General features: G+C 37.3%; 1 protein-coding gene across 1 annotated transcript in view; it reads right to left on the reverse strand.

Annotated features, from left to right (window-relative positions):
- CORIN (corin, serine peptidase) overlaps positions 1–19,609 on the reverse strand; it is a gene marked incomplete at its 5' end in the record, with an annotated part of 115,056 nt that overhangs the window by 8,586 nt on the left and 86,861 nt on the right. The window contains 6 exons of the mRNA XM_084266622.1: positions 440–562; positions 8,382–8,511; positions 10,049–10,159; positions 12,563–12,676; positions 16,134–16,241; positions 18,718–18,863. Coding sequence (XP_084122748.1) covers positions 440–562; positions 8,382–8,511; positions 10,049–10,159; positions 12,563–12,676; positions 16,134–16,241; positions 18,718–18,863 — 732 coding nt within the window. The remainder of the gene's footprint in view (positions 1–439; positions 563–8,381; positions 8,512–10,048; positions 10,160–12,562; positions 12,677–16,133; positions 16,242–18,717; positions 18,864–19,609) is intronic.

A 19,609-nucleotide genomic window follows, 5' to 3' on the forward strand; every position in this document is an offset into this window, starting at 1 on the left:
GTGCATTTGTTAGTTCTTGCCCAAGTTCCTGGCAGTCCAGGAGCCTGACAGCTCCTTTAAATGTACAACATACATCTGCTGAAGAAGCTGATTTCAAACTACGCTGGCTGCAGAGGATGGCAACATGTTGCTGCAGGTTTTGCCATACAGGACTTACTGGACTTTCTTGGTCAGTGGGGATTTAATGAAGCTGTCTGGTCCAGGTGCTTCAAAGGCATTACCTCTATCACTCAAATGCTTTTAGTCCAACAGAATGGGCCCCTGACGTGGACTCAGACTACAGTTGTAGACACTGAAATTGGTTTAACTGTATCATATGTGCTGGGATTTATACATAGATACTATGGAACAAAAGAGAGATTAACAAAGGCATGTTTATCCTCTGCTGATAAGCAATTACCCACAACAGTAAAATAAATCTCATTTGTCTGTTACTTACCCATTCACTAGAAGTGCGTGTAGAGTGGAGGCATTTTTATTCTTCCAGTCTGAGTGCAGATTCAGCCATTTGTGATGCTGCATTTCCTCATTCTCTATTACAATTTCTGTTTTGGATGGTCCTCTGAAACAGATGAAAGACATTCATGGACCTTCCAGGGGTTTCTGTGTAATGCTTATGAAGGTGAAGAGGCTCTAACACCTCCCGTGTATCCCAGAGATATACAGGTGAATGTTATATCAAAGCCACGTGTGGCAGAATCATAGTTAGGGGAATGAAATCACCCCAAGAAACCAGGCCAGCCAACAGACTACTGTCACTTGTGATTTCAGACAAGAACAAGAATTGGAATCGCAACAGTAAGAGCCTGCTGGTGGCATTTACTATAGCACATATATTGACTTACTATTTCTACAGTTTTTTTGTCTCCAAAAATACAAAAAGCAGATCTTCCTGTGTAGAAAAGGTTAAAGAAAAATTAATTTCCTACATGCTTATCTTTAGAAAGCCAATAAAATGTGACAGTAAAGAGCAGTCTGGGTCTCATCAATAATACTTGACAGTATCTCTAAGCCCAATCCGTCTGCTCTGCAAACCAGAACAACTCATGGGTGCTGATATCAGACCTGTCCTTCTGCATCAAAGTAACAGGAAAATGAAAGGAAAAATTGTTTACCAGACGGTATTATCAAACACCCACTTCCTTAGGTTAGTTATTGCCCAGCAGACTGAAGCCACTGAAGAAACTGCTGTTTTAGTAAACCTCAATTGCTAAATGGAAAAAAAAGAGTATCATTTTAAATGGCTTTACAAGTCATGCAACATTCCAGCACAGAACCACCATGGTTAGCTGTTAAGGCCTGTCAATGACAAGAACTTTCAAGGGCTGCTCTCCTGACCACTAGTCAAAGGCCAAATTGGAAACCCTAGTTCATGGAAAAGAGAATTAGAAAAGTTCAGAAAAACTGTGATGAAAAATATCATTCCATGAGCTATTATGCAGAATGCATAGGCAGATAATAACAGGCATGTTTAAATATTGTGGGTTTTCCTCATTTAGAGAAAGCTGTTTGCTGCAAAAAGAGCTTTCTTCCTCAGTGCCTCTCCTCTCTTCATTTCCATAATTTTCCCACTCTTTTTTCCACCAAACACGCACAATTTTTTTCCTTAAGATGACATTCTGCCTTATGATCTGTGAACAATTATGTTCTCCATTTCGCAACTGTGTACAGTGATATTTCATCTAGCTGTAAACAGTGTCTGATCTATACAATATGTAACTCAAAAATGTGCAAAAAAGTGCAAATACTCCGCCCCTCTTGGAGCTGTAGCACACAATTTCTTCTGTGGACACGCTCTAAAGGAAAGGGAAGAAGGACTTTTCCATGGACAGTTGTGTCAACTCATGTTGTGTAATTTCTTCATAGGAATATTTTGTTTTGCTGAGTTTCTTACAGACTCCAAAAACAAGGCTATAGCTGCTAATTACTTTAAGGCATCAATCTACATCTTTGAGTTTGAAATTCTGCCAATTTTTTATTTCAGTGGCCTGCCAAAATTGACCTAAATTAAGTCAATCTGCACAAAAGTCATATGTGTGTCCATATGTAATATCTTTCAAGATTTCAGGCTAGCCAAATAACCATTTTTATGAAACACTTTCAAAAGGGTCTATCACTTCTTTGCATTTTTCTTATTTATTGTTTTCCCCCTTGGGTTTGCATGTAACACAACACCTTTGTGCAGAAACTTAGAGCTTACTTTAGATTAATGATTTTAATTATTGCCTGTATTGCAATAATACATAAAATCAAAACTGTATTTGTTAACTGAAGCCATATATATCTGGAACACAATATGCAGTTTTGAAGTGTCTTAGTTTAAGAGGGTATTCAGAAACTTGAGAGGGTCATGCAGGTGGCTTTATAGTTTTCTAGGGGCCAATGGCACTGATGCTCAAGGAGAGGTTGAGGCACCTGCAATTGTTTGGTCTTGTCAAGAGGAAGCTAAGGGACAACTCAGTAGCAACCTACAACTACGTGAAGAGAAGTTAAAAGGTGATGGAATCAGACTTTTCTCAATAGTGCTGAATGTTAAACAAGGGAGGACTGCCTAGAGTTACAGCTTTAGAGATTCATAGCAGATGAAAAAAAAGTACTTTTTCACTAGGAAGGTGGAGCACAGTACAATAACACTGTAGCAACCAGTACCCATGCTTAAAAAAAGCTAACAATGATTAGAACAGCTTTTTCACACCTAAAAGGATCTTTTAAGATTACAATGGAGACCCTGAAATATCTAGATCATTTAAGTAAGTTTGTTAATGATACCTGCAAACACAAGACATTCATACCACGGTTAGCAATCATGCACCCCTTTGGAGTGGTGGTCTTTGCACCAGATCACCCACCAGGCTTTCAAAATAACTTACAAATCCTACCCAAATCCACATGACTGTATAACATCACGTGGTGCTATTTGGATGGAACCATTTGAGTAGTGAAATACTCTTTTAAAGTCCCTGGGGCTCTAAGACTCTATTAGTGAATAGACCACAAAAATTTAACTGCCTCATGTGCTTCAAATTAAGTGTCTGCAGTAAATCTTTATATCCAGAAAAACTATGCTAAAGCTTCAGATATCAAATTGCTCAAACACTCAATACACTTTATGGTCCCTGTAGTCTCAATGTATGGACTTCTCCAAGACCATATCAAAAGTGCCATAGTTAAATAAATTTACCACAGTTGCAGAGCAAACAGCAATTTTTTTTTCCTCTCTACATTTGACATGCTAGAAATATCAAGCTTAGTGGTAAAAGAAAAGGCTGTCTCTCACCTAGATTTTCATTAGGTCCTCTGCACTGTTTTCAAGAATGAAATGGGATTAGGACCTATGAAAAAAGATCCTTTCACGGGGATTCCTTTCTCTGAAAAGTTAACCAAAACAGTTAACTATCAGAAAATTCAGCTGAAAGAAATCTTCCCCTAATCCAAAATAAGATCAACTGTATCTAAATTCTCTCTGACAGATTTTTGTCTGACCTGTTTGAAAAAATCTCTAATGATGGAGAATCCTTACCATTTCCAGGCAACATATTCCAGGATTTACAGTTAGCAATTTCTCTAATGTTTGTTCTAAATCTTCCTACTTGTCATTTAAGCTCATTACTTCTGTCTTATTTCCACTGCAAATAGAGAACAGTTTATTTCTTTCTTCTTTGCAGCAGCCTTTTACATATTTGAAGGCTCCTATACATCCCTTCCACAAAGTGACTACCCAGAGTTTTCAACCTCTCTTCACAGACCCTGTTTTGTAGGTCTCCAGTCATTCCTGCTGACTCGTTCTGAACTCTCCCCATTTAAAGTCAAAATCTATGTCAAGCTGAATACACCAGAGGTGTAATAAACACTCCTGGTTAATTCAGGCCATTTTTCCAGTCTGTAAAAAAACAAAATAAAATAAAATTCTACTCCTGTCCTCCATAACACTCCCAGACCCTCCCAGCTTGATGCTGAATGTTAAGTGTGCTCTCCACTCCATCATCTGAATGACTCACGACAACACTGAATATCACCCAAGACACACTGGGATGTGTCTAGCCACCCACTGATACATCTTTATGGTTGACAGTGAATCATCAGCAGTCTAGTTCCATTTGATCATTGTCCATATCTTCTTACTTACTTTAAAAGTCATTTCACATAGTGCAAACATTAAAAATATATCATGTCTACTGTTTCTTCCCTCTCCACAGTGTTTCTGCCTTTTCAAGGGATAAATTACAGGAATCTGACACGACTTGCTCTTGATAAATATATTCTGTCTGCCATTAAGACCATATACATCTGTAATTATTTGTTGATGCAACTTGTTTGTAAATGTCTCCATCTTCCTCTTTTTCCCTTTTTAATGAATAGTTATGAACTATGACACATGTCATAGTTTTCCACCTTATGTAGCCATTTTCCACAACTTCTCAAGACTACTGGTCACCATTACTGGCATCTGCCATAGCCATAACACTTAAATGTTCTGGGGTGAATTTCAGCAAAACTAGCTACTTTGAAGATCAGTGTATAACCTATTATTTTCTTATTCTAGCCCTCATTCTCAAGTCTTTGTAAACTTAGAAATGTCAGATGTTTTGCTGAGGTTTCTTTGTGGGTTTGGTTTGGGATTTGCCTTTTTTGTTTAATAACCTTGGCTTTTCTGAGTCTATCTCCAGACAGTTATTCTGTTGTTCTATACCAGTTATTGTAAATTTGAACTACATCCCCACTCTCTAGAATTCCACTACCAGTTTTGGGCCACTGAACAGCTCGTGTCTGAGCTACCTTAGTTCTTGTTGCTTCACCACAGAAAGGAACATCACAAGGCTAACATAGTTCTAACATAGCTAATTTCTTTAATCTAAGAAATTTTGTTTAAAGTAATGCAATTTCAAAAAAATTATTAAATGATTCTGCAAAATCAGTAACTCAAATCAAAACATCTGATCAATAAGACATCTTAATTTGCAGTAGCACTTATGTCTATTAAAGTGGGAAATTCTAAATTAGTGTTTAATCATTTTTCAAATTTTAGTTTTAAAATTAGAATATCCCTTTAATATCTTTAATTTCAAGCTATGTATTTAAGAGAGATTTTTAGAATTTAAAAAAAACCAAACCCCACAGTCTTTATTCTACATTATAAGTGTGCTAACAATGGGAAAAAGTGATGCATAGGGTAATTTCATCACATAAGTTTTACAATGGAAATATGAAAGAAATTATTTTCAAAGCATTCTAGGCTGCTACCTGCTGGTGACTGTGCACAACAGTCAAAGATTATAGTATACAGTGAAACACAAGGAACTTGTCTTGCATGCTAAATCATTCAGGGGAAAAAAAAAAAACCAAAAAATCGGGGACTAATTTTAGGTTATGATGTTAATATTCAGTTCATCATTACAAGTAACATAACATGTGATACTTCTGTACAGCAAAGTTTTTGATACCTCAGTCTCCCTATTCCATTGTGGAAAACAACACTCTCACATGTATTAAATTGCAAGTTTAGAGTAAAGCAGAATCCATAAACTGGATTTCTTCTCTCTTCAAAGTAACAGTAACATTCCTTTCTTCAGCTTCTATAATTCCATTGTTTTAAGCCTCATGTGACAGCAGGCTTGAAAAAGGAAGCCTTGTATTATGCCAGAAGTAATGAATAACGTGTGTATGGGCAGTAATATAAAACAAATTAGGCCTATTTCAGAGCTGAACAGCATATGTTTCTTGTCTGTACTTATTGGTTAAGATGCTTCTCGGCCTTGAGCAGAATTCTATAAACCCATGGCTGTGCCATAGAATATGGAATAAAAGATCAAAACCTCAATTCTGACAGCATTGAAATCAGAGAAATTTGAAATTTTAACGTGAAAAGGTACAACATGAAACCATTCTAATGTGAGACAGAAAATTGAAATGTAAAAGATCCACAGCACCGACAAAAAACTACACCATATATGATTAAATAGTGCTTTAAATTTTTGTGGAAAGTAGTGATCACGGTGATATTTCCAGGTTTCAAAATGCCTACAGTCTTATGTCCTAACTGATGGACTACTCAATTAAGAATAAGTAATTGGACTACTCCGATTAAGAATAAGTTAACGTGTAGTCACACTGAAAAAAAATTATATGCTTGCCTTTTCCCTGCCATTTCTGTAAGGATTCATAAAGTATGATCTTTGTAGCTAAATTTTAAAAAGACCACATGGTGCAATCTAAATTTAAAACTTCAGATAAAACATAGATTTTCTTACCTGGTAGTCTTAATTCAACTTTAAATTAAATGTAAAGTCCTTCGTTCAGGTTTAATTAGCTCTTAATTTTAAAAAGGACACATTTCAGAGAAAAATATGGCTTTGAATGTTCAATTTTAAGAAGTTGAAACAAAATAACTTAACATTTCAATCTTTTTTGCCCTGCTCAAACTCCCCTATTCATTATTTTTGTTCAACATTGTCCTTTACAGAACTATTATTCACTAAGAAATGTTCCTATGGTTCTACTGGTAATAACACATTAGCCAGAAAAAACACTTCAACTTGCAGACTCCAGAATGAATTTTCAGGACTGACATTTAATTTCTGTTTAGTGTTAAACTGAGTAAATTTGATTTGGAAGCCCCTGGCAGGGGTGGGGGGGGGGGGGGGGTGGGAAGGGTTTTATAATGTCATTTGTACAAGTTGTGACATAAAATAGTTTGGAAAAGGATTTGTGATCAATCAGTAGAATAAGAATGTTTCTTTGTTTGGGAGTATTCATGTCTCTCTTGATTTATGTTAGTTAATAACAGTATGGTTGAGGTTGGAAAGGACCTCTGGAGGTCTAATCCCTCTTGGTCAAGTAGGGCCACCTACAGCCAGTTGCCCAGGAGCCCTTCAGACAGCTCCAAGGTTGTTGGAAATATTACTAATCACTAATAGCAATTATCTTTTTACTTAAAGAAAGAAAACTATCCAATCATGGAGCTAAAAAGTGTTATATGAGGTAAGTGGCCATATGCTTAATGACTGTTTGAAGCCTTTTTCACAATTTTCAAAGAATCAGTAGGTTACAATTTCTTTTAAAAAAAGTATTATCCAAATAATTATACTTTAAACTACACATATACACGAAAGCCAAGACAATCTACCAGAATTTATCTAACATAGTCACTGAAGTCTATGGATGTCAGCGTTGTTTTATGGCTGCTCAAAATCATTACAAGTCTTCCATATCTATCACAGCATGTAATGTTGTATTCAGTAAATTTTATTTGATAGCTATTTGCTGCCATTCTTGAGAAAAAAAAAAGTAATCTGAAGAATTTTGCTAAATCCTCTAAAGATATAAAAATAACAGACACTGAGGTGATGGACAATGTGAATATGTTCAAGGTAGATCAAGCATATTTTACATTCTGTTAAGTGAGCCCATATTGAATTAATGAGTTCAAATGCTTCATCTTGGGGTGGAAGTTCATTTACTAGATGTCATCTTTATTCCTGAAGTAAAGCAGGTGAAATTCAGAAGTTCAGTTTTAGTCTTTGGGTAGGACAGCATTCCATTTTTTTGTTTCTGTAATATTTTTAAGCAATAAGACATTAAACTAAAGTTCCATTACTTCTGTTGCAGAAATAGTTAGAAAGTAATTAGAAAGCATAGTAATCCACATGAGAACCAAAGATTATTGGTCCAGCAGCTTGACTTCTCAGTTGGAAAATATTATTGAAGAACTTTGTATCAGAGAGAGTGAGAAAGAATTAAGGATGACAAAAGGCCAAGCAGCACCACAGATTGGCCCTTCCTTTTCACAAATACACACAGAGAGGTTGCTATGGCAGAGGAAAGGAGAAAAAGAAGCTACATGTTTCAGTGGATCACCAGTGGTGCAGCCTCCAAGAAAGGGAGCAGCAGGAGGAGGTAGCAGAGCTTACTGTATTTTGTTATTAGCAAATAACTGGATAAATAGCCATGATTTTACACTGATACTGCTAGACCAGGACATACAGATCAGCTAGAACTTCCCTGTACTCTGATCATTATTACATTTGTTTTCTCATCCCTGTTCAGGAAAGACAGACAAGCTACTCCACTACACTGCCTTTGGGTGACAGAACAACTCCACTAACTTCTGGTTTTGTCAAATTTCAGATCTGGGCAGACCCCACACACACAGACCACGGATACAACACACTTTTTATAACAGTCATGAAATGTGTACAAAGTGATGAAAGTGTCTAGATTTTAGTGAGCTTTTGTTCCTGCCACAGTTCACAAAGATTCGTTATCTCTTTTCTCTATGAACTGCTTCTACACCGTGTCTAGAACAATCAATGATCATTCACATCTAACTCCAGCGCTCCAATTGTCCTAAGAAATTCATCAATACTACAAACTACTGACCTTACCCTAAACCCATCTGATTGCAGGCCAGTTGGCTTAAATTTTCTTGCCACTCATCAGCACAAACATGGTTATCAGCAGCTGACCTGTGAATGGTCAGGAACATCAAGGAATTCATGTTTTTAGACAGGGTAACTGCAAAGAAAAAGAACAACTTCACTGTTATTTCACATAGTTTGTTTTATAAATGGCATGCTGAAAACATACATCTACATTCAAAAGAATTTTCAATATACCTGCCACTTCTGCTGATTGTATGTGCTCAATAGCTTTGCAATTACAAAGCAAGGCAACAGTAGCTATCAGAGCAATGACTTGCTCCCATTTAACAGCATGAGACACTAAACAACAAAGACTTAGGATTTAAACCAGAATACTCTTGATTTACCAGCACAGGTACACATGGTTTTGTGACAGCCTTAATCTTGTTAAAATTATGTTTTACCCCACAAAAAGTTCAATTGAAATCACTAAAATAATTTGCAGGATGAATGCTGCTTGACACAAGACTGATGATACTGCTGTTTGACTCTCAGTAATATGCACTTTTCCTGCCATACTAATAGGTGGGTATAATTAGAGAAAGAAAAACACAACTACGTGGTTACAAGAAAGATCATGACAATTGCTTCTCTCTTAATTCATGTTCAAAAGTGTGTGAACCGCTTTTAACACATACAAAAAACTTCTCAAAATGCCCCAAACCAGAAATTTAGATGCTTCCCTTTCTAGGTGTGCAATTCTTCCCCAAATACATACCAGTTTGAGTTAAACTGTTCCTCCAACTTTTTCCTTGACAGTACTGATCTTAACCTAGCCAGTCATTACACATTTTTCCTATATACTGAAGGTGCTTTTGTTTCTGTGCCCATGACAAAGGCATGTATTAATCTAGATTATTCCTGTGCATTAATCTAGAAAATTCCTGTGCATTTCTATAACCGTTGTTCCTCCTTGCATAGGTTTTATTAAATGCTGTTATTTATTAATATTCATAACATGTTAAATGTTTAAAAATATTTATACAATCTACTTCAATATGAATACACAATGGCTTCTGTAAGCCACACTACACCTTTTTCTGTATTTAAAATGACATCTAAAAACTTAGTAATATAAATGACTGTCATGTGAAAAATACACGTTAGCAAAGTCTCTGAGGACAAACTACCACCATCCAACCAGCTTCTTTTCAGTGCAGTTTTTTGAAATTCACCTTCATTTTTATTTAAAGAATAATTCTTGGAGGGTTCTACTTTAACAACACATAAAAGCATGAGGCCTAACCTGAATATAGATAGCAAGAGCAGGTTACATCATTCTGTGGGTCTTTAGCCAGTGCAAAGGGCACCTAGTAGCACTGTCTTCTCTCTGAGAAGCCCTGAACTCGCACCATTGCAGCCAGTGTGCATTTCATGTTGATTTTCAGAAGTATAGAATCAGGGCTTAAAAGCTGTGCCAAATTAATTCTATATCTGCACATCTTCCTACTCTCTCTTCTACTCACAGCACTTCCCAGATCTTGTACACCATCAGAAGTTCCTGCCATGTCTCCCTTCAGTCGTGCAGGGCGCATCTCTCCACCACCCTAATTGTGTTCTAAATCAAATCACTTGAGATCACCACCACCATGCAAACATCACTGCCAGGTAGAACCATGGCAGGAACTTACCACAGTCCCATTCATCTGAGCTGTCACTGCAGTCTGCTTGCCCATCACACCAGAGCTCTCGTGGCACACATTCATGGTTGGCACATTCAAGTTCACTCTCTTTACAAAATGCTGCAAGGACAAAAGCATGTTTCACTCTGAGAAAGAAATGATTGATGTGAAGTTCACATTGAGACTGAAAAAATGAGAAAGAGGGTGAAGGGAGGCACAGGTTGGATTTTTAGAGCAAGAAAGCGAGACATATTTGCAACAAAATTAAGAATGGACATCACTGAGGCAGAAGGCAGTTGCTGCCATGCAGTGGCAGAGGGCATCACAACTCCACAGGAAGGAAGGGTGTCTGGAAACAGCAAGATCTGTGATTGCTTAGTATCCTTTGTGGTCTTGTCACATGAAACCTGTCTAAGCCTCTTACAGTCTTCAGATGAAAATACTGTTCTCCATGCTTTTCAGAAGACTGATGCAAATCTGCTTATTTCTTCACGTTCTTTGAAAAAAAAAAAAAAGCATACGTATTTCCTTTCAGCCACAGCAATTCTATATTCACATTTGCATCCTCCTTTGCTATTTAAAATGATTGAATTATTATTATCTCCACTTTAGAGATGGGGAACTGATGTGCTTACAGACATGCTCCAGTTCGCAGTTGGTTTCCAGCTGGCAGCATGAGATAGGGATTGCCCGAATCTCTGTCCAGTGCAGGAACCACAAGAGCTTCTACTGACAAGTGACTTTTAGCTTTCCCAACCTTAACAACCCCCCACACAAAAGGCAGGTGTGTAGCATTACAGTACCTTCCTCACTAACATGCCTCTCTCCCAGCTTCTATAAACCCCATCACTGGGGAGTTTTGAAAGCTGGAGAGCGCAGAGAGGGAGAGAACGTGTGGAAGAAAGCTGCATTCAGTTGTGCCTATGCCTGGCTGTTGTATAGCATCTATATGGCCATACAAACCAAGCATTTCCTTGCAACACTTGTGCAAAATACATACTGCACAGGGAAAACCATATGGACAGAGCAAGCAGTGCTGCCTGCTCTGACCTAAGTGACCTTTCTGGCTCTGGAATTAAGTGCGCAAACCTAGAAAAAAAGCCTGTAACTCTGCCAGAGAGAGCACATTTCAGAACCTGGGAACCCTCATCTATTCAAGCCTCAACACAAAAGCAGAGAGGAAATATAGACTGATAATTGCAGACTAGATTAACCTAAGCCCTCAGAGAATCTTTTCTCAGCTGTGATCTTAATGTGTGACATAAGCAAATTAGTTTAATACCACCTTCCTTTTTTCAGATTACAGCACACAGACCGCTTGGAAGTCAAAGTGTATAATCTTCATAATGAAAAACAGATTAAGAAATGCTCCGTGAGCTGCCTCTTCCCAAAAAGAAACAAAGTTAGATCTAATGATACATGCTGGCTGCCAGTCATCTTGGCAGATAGATTTATATGTTCCACATAGCACAAAATGTACCTACTAACCTGTCCCTGCCAAGAGAATTCCAGAGACTCAGGAGCAACTTTTTTTTTTAATTTGAAAATTATATCCTACATTCCCAGTAAAACCCTGAAATACTGGGATGGCCAGAGAACTAAAATTTCAGCTTTCAATCAAGTTCACAAGCATCTCTTCATTCTTGTGCAGGGTGAGTGTCACCCAGTATGTCTTTCTTAATTCCTTTCTTGGGGACATGCCCACACACCAAATTTTCTCAAGAGAATTCAGAGTACCACTAATGTATTCATGAAAGTGAAGCTAACATCCCACGGCACTCACTCACAGCTTCTTGTGAAGGGTGGGATCCTGCAAAGCAGCTGCCATTCACTGGTCTTCCACCCCTTCCCATCCCACTAGTCCATCATGTACTGGAAACAGAACACGGTCATTCCTGTAGGGAACCAGGGGATCTGTTGCACACCCTCAACACTACCACACCCCCTCAGCACTCAGAACCCACTTACACTGCGTCTATGGACAGTATGCCCATACCATCGGTGTACCATACTACACATTGTATCTCTAATACTCATCAGTTTGTGCTGTAGAAAAAGACTGTGGAGTCAAGTGGGGAGACAGAATCTCAGAAATGTGAAGCCGAAGAAAAGTCAAATAGAGTTGGGACACATTAAATTTACTGAAAAACAAAACAGAAAGGAAATAAAGAAAAAAAAAAAGGGGGCTGTGAGAAGCTATACCTATATGGAATGAAGTTGGGAAAAGGAGTCAAGATGATGCAAGAAATAAAGAAAATATGCATGAGACATAAGAGGAAGGGAGAGAAAAATGAGCGAGGACCAGAATGACCACAGAGCAAGGATCCAAGGGTGTCAACAGCAAAGGACAAAACATGAGGAAAGAAATAAACTGATGCCATAGAAAAATGGAAAAGGAAACTGAGGTGATGACTAAACTTCTCTGTCTGTAGAAAACCTTTTTCCTTTCATTTTTTTTGCACCCCGAGATCACAAAAATGTGATCACCCCTTTATGGGACCAACAAACTGCATAAGCACTTACAGCAGTTCTTTTCATCCATCATGTCAGGGCAGTCTGGGAAACCATCACAGATCATAGTGTGTTTGATGCACAGCTTCTTTAAAGGACACTCCCACAGACCCCTTTCTCTACAGCCTGGAGACAGAGAATCACAGTTTTGAAAGACTTGCATGCAATATTGAATCAGCTGATTTCATCTTCCTTAATACCCAAATTTTTTTTATTTGCGATATAGATTTTAAAAGGTACTAATGAGGAAATGGAAAGAAGATTGTCATGGTGCACACTTGATAAATGGGTATAAAATGTATAATTTTTATAATACTTCAGTGCTTATAAAATAGTAATCCATATGATGTCACACATATCTATAACTTACGGTTTAGTCATTAGCTAATTTATCTCAAAACCCACACACCACTGCTCTTGAAATACATTTACTAGTACTATATAAACTTTTATAATCCTGAAGTCTGTAAGTTTCCTTTAAAAGCATAGCACACAGACATTTGGTGCAAATCCCACAACAGCATGGAATCTCCATGAAACAGTGTGGAAATACGTATTTTTTTCTGGCAGTGCTAGTAGGGAATCTAATGCAGATGACAATGAAAGGTGAAGAGATGCTGTTAAATATTTATTAACCACCACAAACAGTTTTCTTGGTTCCTTAATCTGAGACCAAACTAGTTTGAAAAGATGTGAAAGACCCAATGGCTGGGTCCGCTATTACACGTTATTGTCTCTTCAATGTCCTGCTCACCAGCCTCTCTGATTTCAGGGGGAATTACTTATAAAACTGTGTCAAAGTATTTTGACAGTAAAGTTCCTGTTAGTCTGCAAGAGGAAATTAAGAATAGCCCAAGATACAGGTTTTCTCTTGTTCTATTTCACTATTTATTTCCATCAACTAATAAAGCTGTGATACCAGTTTAAATACCTTCAGGTACTCCCGTCCTGCACATCTGACGTTCTAGTTTTATAGGAACCCATAAAGCCAATCTGTTCTCCTGACTAAAGCAGATGGTTTGATTGCTTTGTTTGGCCTGTTCTATAGATGATGATACCAGCTTTCATTTTAATCCAAGTTCAAATTCAGGTGACAGCCCTGATGTCGCCACACACAAATAACTGAGGTATAAGCTCACAAACTGCATTCAAAACCACCCCTCTGTTTGCCTGGACCTGGAACAGCAACAGACCAGCAATAAATGACAGTTACTAAGCAGATATGTTGTTTCCAAGAATTGTTATTTCAGAAGTGAGTGGAACTCACTGGAACCAGAGAATTACTGAAAAAATCTACTCATGTTCTAAGTGTGTGGAGAGCTTGATTTTGTTTAGATTCAAAAAGCCATGTAAATAAATGTTACAGCACAGAGAAATAAATAGCCTTGGACCCATGAAACTCATTCCACACAATCAAAAACTTTCCTGGGTATCACCATTTTCCAGGCCTCCTTCTTGATAGCGTTTGTGACAACTGTTAATGAAAAATTACTTGAAACCAAACAAAACCTTTACTCTAATAAAGAAAAAAAGAATTTCAGCCATGCTAAGAACCTGATATGAAAATAAAATAAAAAAGCTTTAAAAAGTATCATTTATGATACAACAGGCTGAGACAGCAGATGCTGAATACAGCTCTACTCTGCATGGGCAGAATATACCTTGGGCTGTTCTACCTTGCATTATTGACCAGAGAAGCTTGACCATCAAAAAGCTGCAGCTAGTCTTTCCCAGCCTCCTCCTCCCTGCACTGAGAAGTTGTTCTATGCCTGTCATTTAAGGCATTTCAAAGACAAGGTTTTAAATTTAAAAGCTAATTGTTATTTAATGGCATAAAACCAATTTCAAAGGATAAATGTGAGCTAACCATTTACACCTAGAAAGATCATCGAGGTTTGATTTTGCCCTGCACCCATAGAATACGAATGAGTCTGAGACAGTTACTTCTGGAGCTCTACAAGGACTTTCCGTTCTTCAGTAACGGTATTACCCCTGGTCAATGTAATGTCACTCCAACAGCAGTAATTTCCTAGCAGATACAGTCTTCTATATTTATAGAAACTGATAAGAATTCTGCTGATTGCTAGTGACATTCTGTCTAGACTATAGAGACAGAGAGATCCACTTGAGAAATCAATGTTACATATTATAGCAATATTTCATATGTTAATGCTAGGAGAATATAATTATTATCGCAATTATTGTCCTAAAGAGTTAAGAACAGGTTGCAACAAAGAATACTTGTCAGGAAGGACAATCAAGACGAGTCAAAGGTAAAGATGCGACAAATTCTGAAAGAGTCACTGTGACCATCAGCTCTGCCATTCCTTTATAATCCAAAGGAGAATGACCTGGTATCCAATTCTGTTTAAGTGAGCTTTTTTTTTTTGCTTTTTGCTTTCTTTTTGCATCGTGAGGAGAATGGGGCAGAGAGAGAGACGAGTGTGATTTGAAAATGCATCTCAGTGATAAATAACCCTTTGATTACTCCAATCATTAAAACAATGTGCTGTTAAAAAAGAAGCATTTTATAGAACTGTCAAGCTTGAATTTTAGCCTAGAATCAGCTTTGAGGTCTTGGATCATGGTTTATTTTTGTGAAGCTGAATAGAAAGTCTTTTATTGCCACCCTTTTGTTGCTCATATAAATTGTCCTTCCATCTTAACCCACTCTCCATAAAAAACAGCAGGTTGTGCACCTGAGCCCTGCTCTGCTGGAATGTTTTCCAATCCTTTACGCATAATTCAACCCCTGTTCTCTAAATCCTTAATGATCTATAATTATTCTCTTTGCCCCTAGTTTTGCATGCAGAACTCCATGGAGGCTACACCTTACTCACAGAAAGAAAAAGTGTATCTCCCTTCTCCTTCACAAAATTCCCCTGACAGCAAATACAAGGATAAATAGTGACCAAGAGGTTTCTTGGTTATTGTCAAGCTAAATACATCCCTCTAATTTAAAAGTCAAGAGGATTTCTACCATAAATAAACTCAAAAATATACTGAATAAACATTGTGGTTACCACTTAATCCTACCTACAGCTTGAGGTCAACTGATCTGAAAAAATATGAAATTCTTGACCTTTCCACTAGAGAATCCACTTCAGCAACACAGACCTTTTGTCAGTACATTACAATGAGAACATTAACATGTATAAATTTAAAACTATATTTATGAATTCAAGATATAAATTTCTACGAATTTCTACTTCAGCTCAGTAGAATCTCAAACGACATCAAAACAATTAGATCTGTAACATTTTTTGTCTTGATTACTAAAGAAACACTCTAGCAACCTGAAATATGGTTAGCAGAACCTAAATGAGCAAATGTCATAAATTGTGTTGGCATTAACCAAGACAGATGCTTGCTAAAGTATTTTTACTGCAATTAGTCTTAAAAAAAACAAAGCAAAACAAAATTAAAAGGCCAAAAACTTTCAAGCATATCTTTCTTACAGATAAAGGGGTTCATGCTCTGAACTCTCATGCTGTATTCCAATAACCGAAGGAAAAACAAAACTAATTTTCTTATACTTCAACTACACTCCGTTCAAAAGAACCAACTTAGGGAATTAATTTACCGCAGCTGTCCTCATCGCTATCATCCTCACAGTCAGCTTGACCATCACATCTTCTGGATGCCAGGACACACCTCCCAGAACGGCACTTGAAGTGACTGGGTGAGCATTCTGTCAATGACAAGGAACAGAGAAACCAGACTCTGTGAGCTGCAAACTTAATCATCACATGGGTACTTACTTATCACTGTGACTGTTTCAGAAGAGTAAATGACAGGAACAGAGCTTGTGTGATACTAAACTGGAACTGTGTAGCAGCCAAGACTTTTAACAATTGGACTGTGAATGGGGTGGAGCAGTATTTTCCAGAGCACGCTCTCACATGTTACCTCAAAGCTTTGCCAAGTAACTGGCATACTTTCCTCACTGTTGCAGTGTTGTATGGAGCAGAAACAGATCATCGATGTGCTGAAATGCATATAAGAGATCCCCAGGATAAAAAAAAATAATTCTGCAACTGTGTAGCTATTTGAGTTAATAAAACCACCTATAGATGTGTACTAATGAACCCTTGCATCATTTCTACCTTGGCTTAGAGAATACCATTTTGAGAAAGCTTTATTTATTTAGATGGTTTTGAAGAACCCACCCATTTCTTCACTGTACATGCCAGTGACTTTGATGAACAACTTCCATCATATGTTGCTTTTCTCTTTCCTTCCTGCAAAATCTCTCAGATACTTAATACCACGTACTTCCTTGGGTAAGTTTTAGGATCCCACAGCCAGTTGTACCAAAATATCGTCAATGAACTCAGGAGCCTTAGAAAATAACATTCCAGTGGTAAAAGGTATGTTAACTATACTGCCAACATTTAAGAATAACTCATTATGCAAATAACCAAGTATACAATGCATGCTGTCTTGGCAAGCAGGATTCTTGAATTCAGTGCTCACTGGAGAAGTTAAGCAATTCATCACACTGTAGTAACTGTCAATTATTGCTTAAGTTAGAAAATCATCTCTATTTTGTAATCATACACATTTTAAATACTGTCAGAATCTTAATTTCTTTTATGTGGGTTTTTTTCAGAAACATTTATATAAGATTTGAACTTCCTAGCAAAGACTTTCTATACCAACATTAGCAGTCAGCAGAAATCTGGAATTGAACCAACACAAAATGATAGAAATAAATGAACCCAAAACAACTGTCATAAGACCCTTTACTTAGTTACACTGTTTCTAAAAGAATACTAAAATCCTCTGCTTTTTTTTTTGATTTTTCATTAATATTGTTTTCAGGGCTAAAATGAACAATAAGCAGTGAACAAAATTTATCTCTAGAAATGGAACCCACTAGTTCTGTAAGCAGTAGCGTATTTAAAATATAACCATTCTACATTACACCTCAAAGCCAAGCTATCTAATAACACACAGGAAGGCAAGTTAAAATACATTCAATACCTGAGAAAATTAAATCATAGGGGTTTTTTTGGACTCACCTTGTTTTGCTAAATCTTACTTTTGCATTCCTACACTCTGCTGTTTAATAATGGGTAATTCCTTTCCAGCAGCCCACTGCTGTGGAGGAAAATTATTTCCTTGTCTCTCAAGTATCCCACAAACAGAGGATTTCATTACTACAGTACTGCATGTCTCTATAAAATCCTCATGATGATATGTGCACACAGAGGCTTTGCTTCTAGAAATAGTACTAACTCCTACATATGCTTTATTGGTTTTTCAGGATTTCTCCACTATATCAACAATGATACATTTTCACCAAAAGAATTATGGACTACAGCTTTCACCCATTGCTTCCTCTGAGCAAGATCAAGGCTATGGAAAGGCCATCACAACCATGTAGGAGAGCAGAAGAGCCTGAACACCATCAGCAAATTGCAGGCACAGTAGATACACATCCTCTCACTATTTTCCCAACTACTTTACTGGCTCTTTGGCAAGAAAAAGAAAAGACATGTCAGAATCCCCACAGATCTCACATCCAATGACCACTGCAGAATGAAAAGCTGCACAGCTTCTCTCTTCATACACACAAAGAGCATCTAGAAACATCTAAGCAATTTCATTCTTCTGTTCCATGCTCACAACCACAAAGATTAGTATTATGGCTGAACTCAAAACCCAAATGTGTCAGTTGCTACTGAAGCTGGTTTGACAAAACTCTACAAAACTTTCCCCAAACAAAACCCAAGAGCAAACAATAGCTGGCAAAGACATTAACATTACACTGGTTTTTGTCAGAGCTGTCATGGGGCTCAGATTTATGATTGCCAAGAATCTGCCTCCTCATTAGAAATGCATTATTCTATCATCTAAATGGGCAGAAAAAATGAAGTATAAACACAAGCAAGCAGTAGGTGTGGTGCTAGCAACAAATGTCAAACACTGACTTTCACAGATTGAGAGTAATTGATCCTTCCTTCAAATAGATTTCTTATGAGAACTTCCTCTTATCTGTAAGCTGTAGGTATCCAAATTCTCAGAAACCAAGTTTGATATCATTTCCACAGTTTAAATATTATAATTTAAAGAGGAGGTATGGTGGGGGAAAAAAATAGACCAATGACTTTGGGAACCTAATAAATCTTTAATTTCATGTTATATGTATTTATAGGAGTTACCTTCTACGTCTTCATCTGGCGTTAGACAAGTTTGGTTGTCTGAGTTCTCATCTGGAAACTGAGTGCAGTCAGTATCTTCTGGCCACTGCAGACCTACAATCCCAAGCACAGACTCACAGCGTTCCTTAGACTGTACACATAATGTCCTGAGGAGACAAAGTGGAATTGCACAAAGTAACTGAGTGAAAGCCTTAGAAATTCCCAGTTATTGGAAGTTGATGATCCTAGCCATAGTAAAGATGAAGATCAAGGAAAAATCAGTTCATCAGATTTCTTAACATGACGAAAACAATATAATCAAAAGATACATTGCTACTGTTGAAACATTGTTACTTTATGCAGACTATAAAGACTTATAAAATCTGAGTTATAATATAATAATTAAATGTAGCTACTTATAAGCATCCTCTCCACTGTAAGAGATGGCAAAGAACCCTTTTTAAGAAGCACTTGTCCTTCAGGGAAAAAGCCAAATACATCTTGTAGCAGTGAAATGCTTCCTTTACAGACCCAGTATCAAAAAGGTTCACACAGACCAGTTTATTGCTTCAGCTTTCTAAGTGCCTTTCTTCCATTTCCTGCATGCCACTTTCAACTTGCATTTTATTTAATCTTATTATTTTATCCAGACCTCTGTTCTCTGAACAGACACTCCTTTCATGGAAGACATTGTATTCAACTTACATGTCTTTGATGGACCATTTTTCTCCCTACATTAAGTTTCAAGAAATGCAGTGACCAAACCCAAGCAAACAGATCCATTTAGGATCAATTATTTTTCAGAGTGTTTTGAGAAAACAATACATTATTTAATGGGGTGGGCTGGGGTGGGGGGAGTATTACATAAAGAAGAATCAATATTTATCTGTACCAAACAATTCAACATTGAGTT

This window comes from Gallinula chloropus, assembly GCF_964237585.1.
Source record: "Gallinula chloropus genome assembly, chromosome: 7".
Taxonomy (NCBI): domain Eukaryota; kingdom Metazoa; phylum Chordata; class Aves; order Gruiformes; family Rallidae; genus Gallinula; species Gallinula chloropus.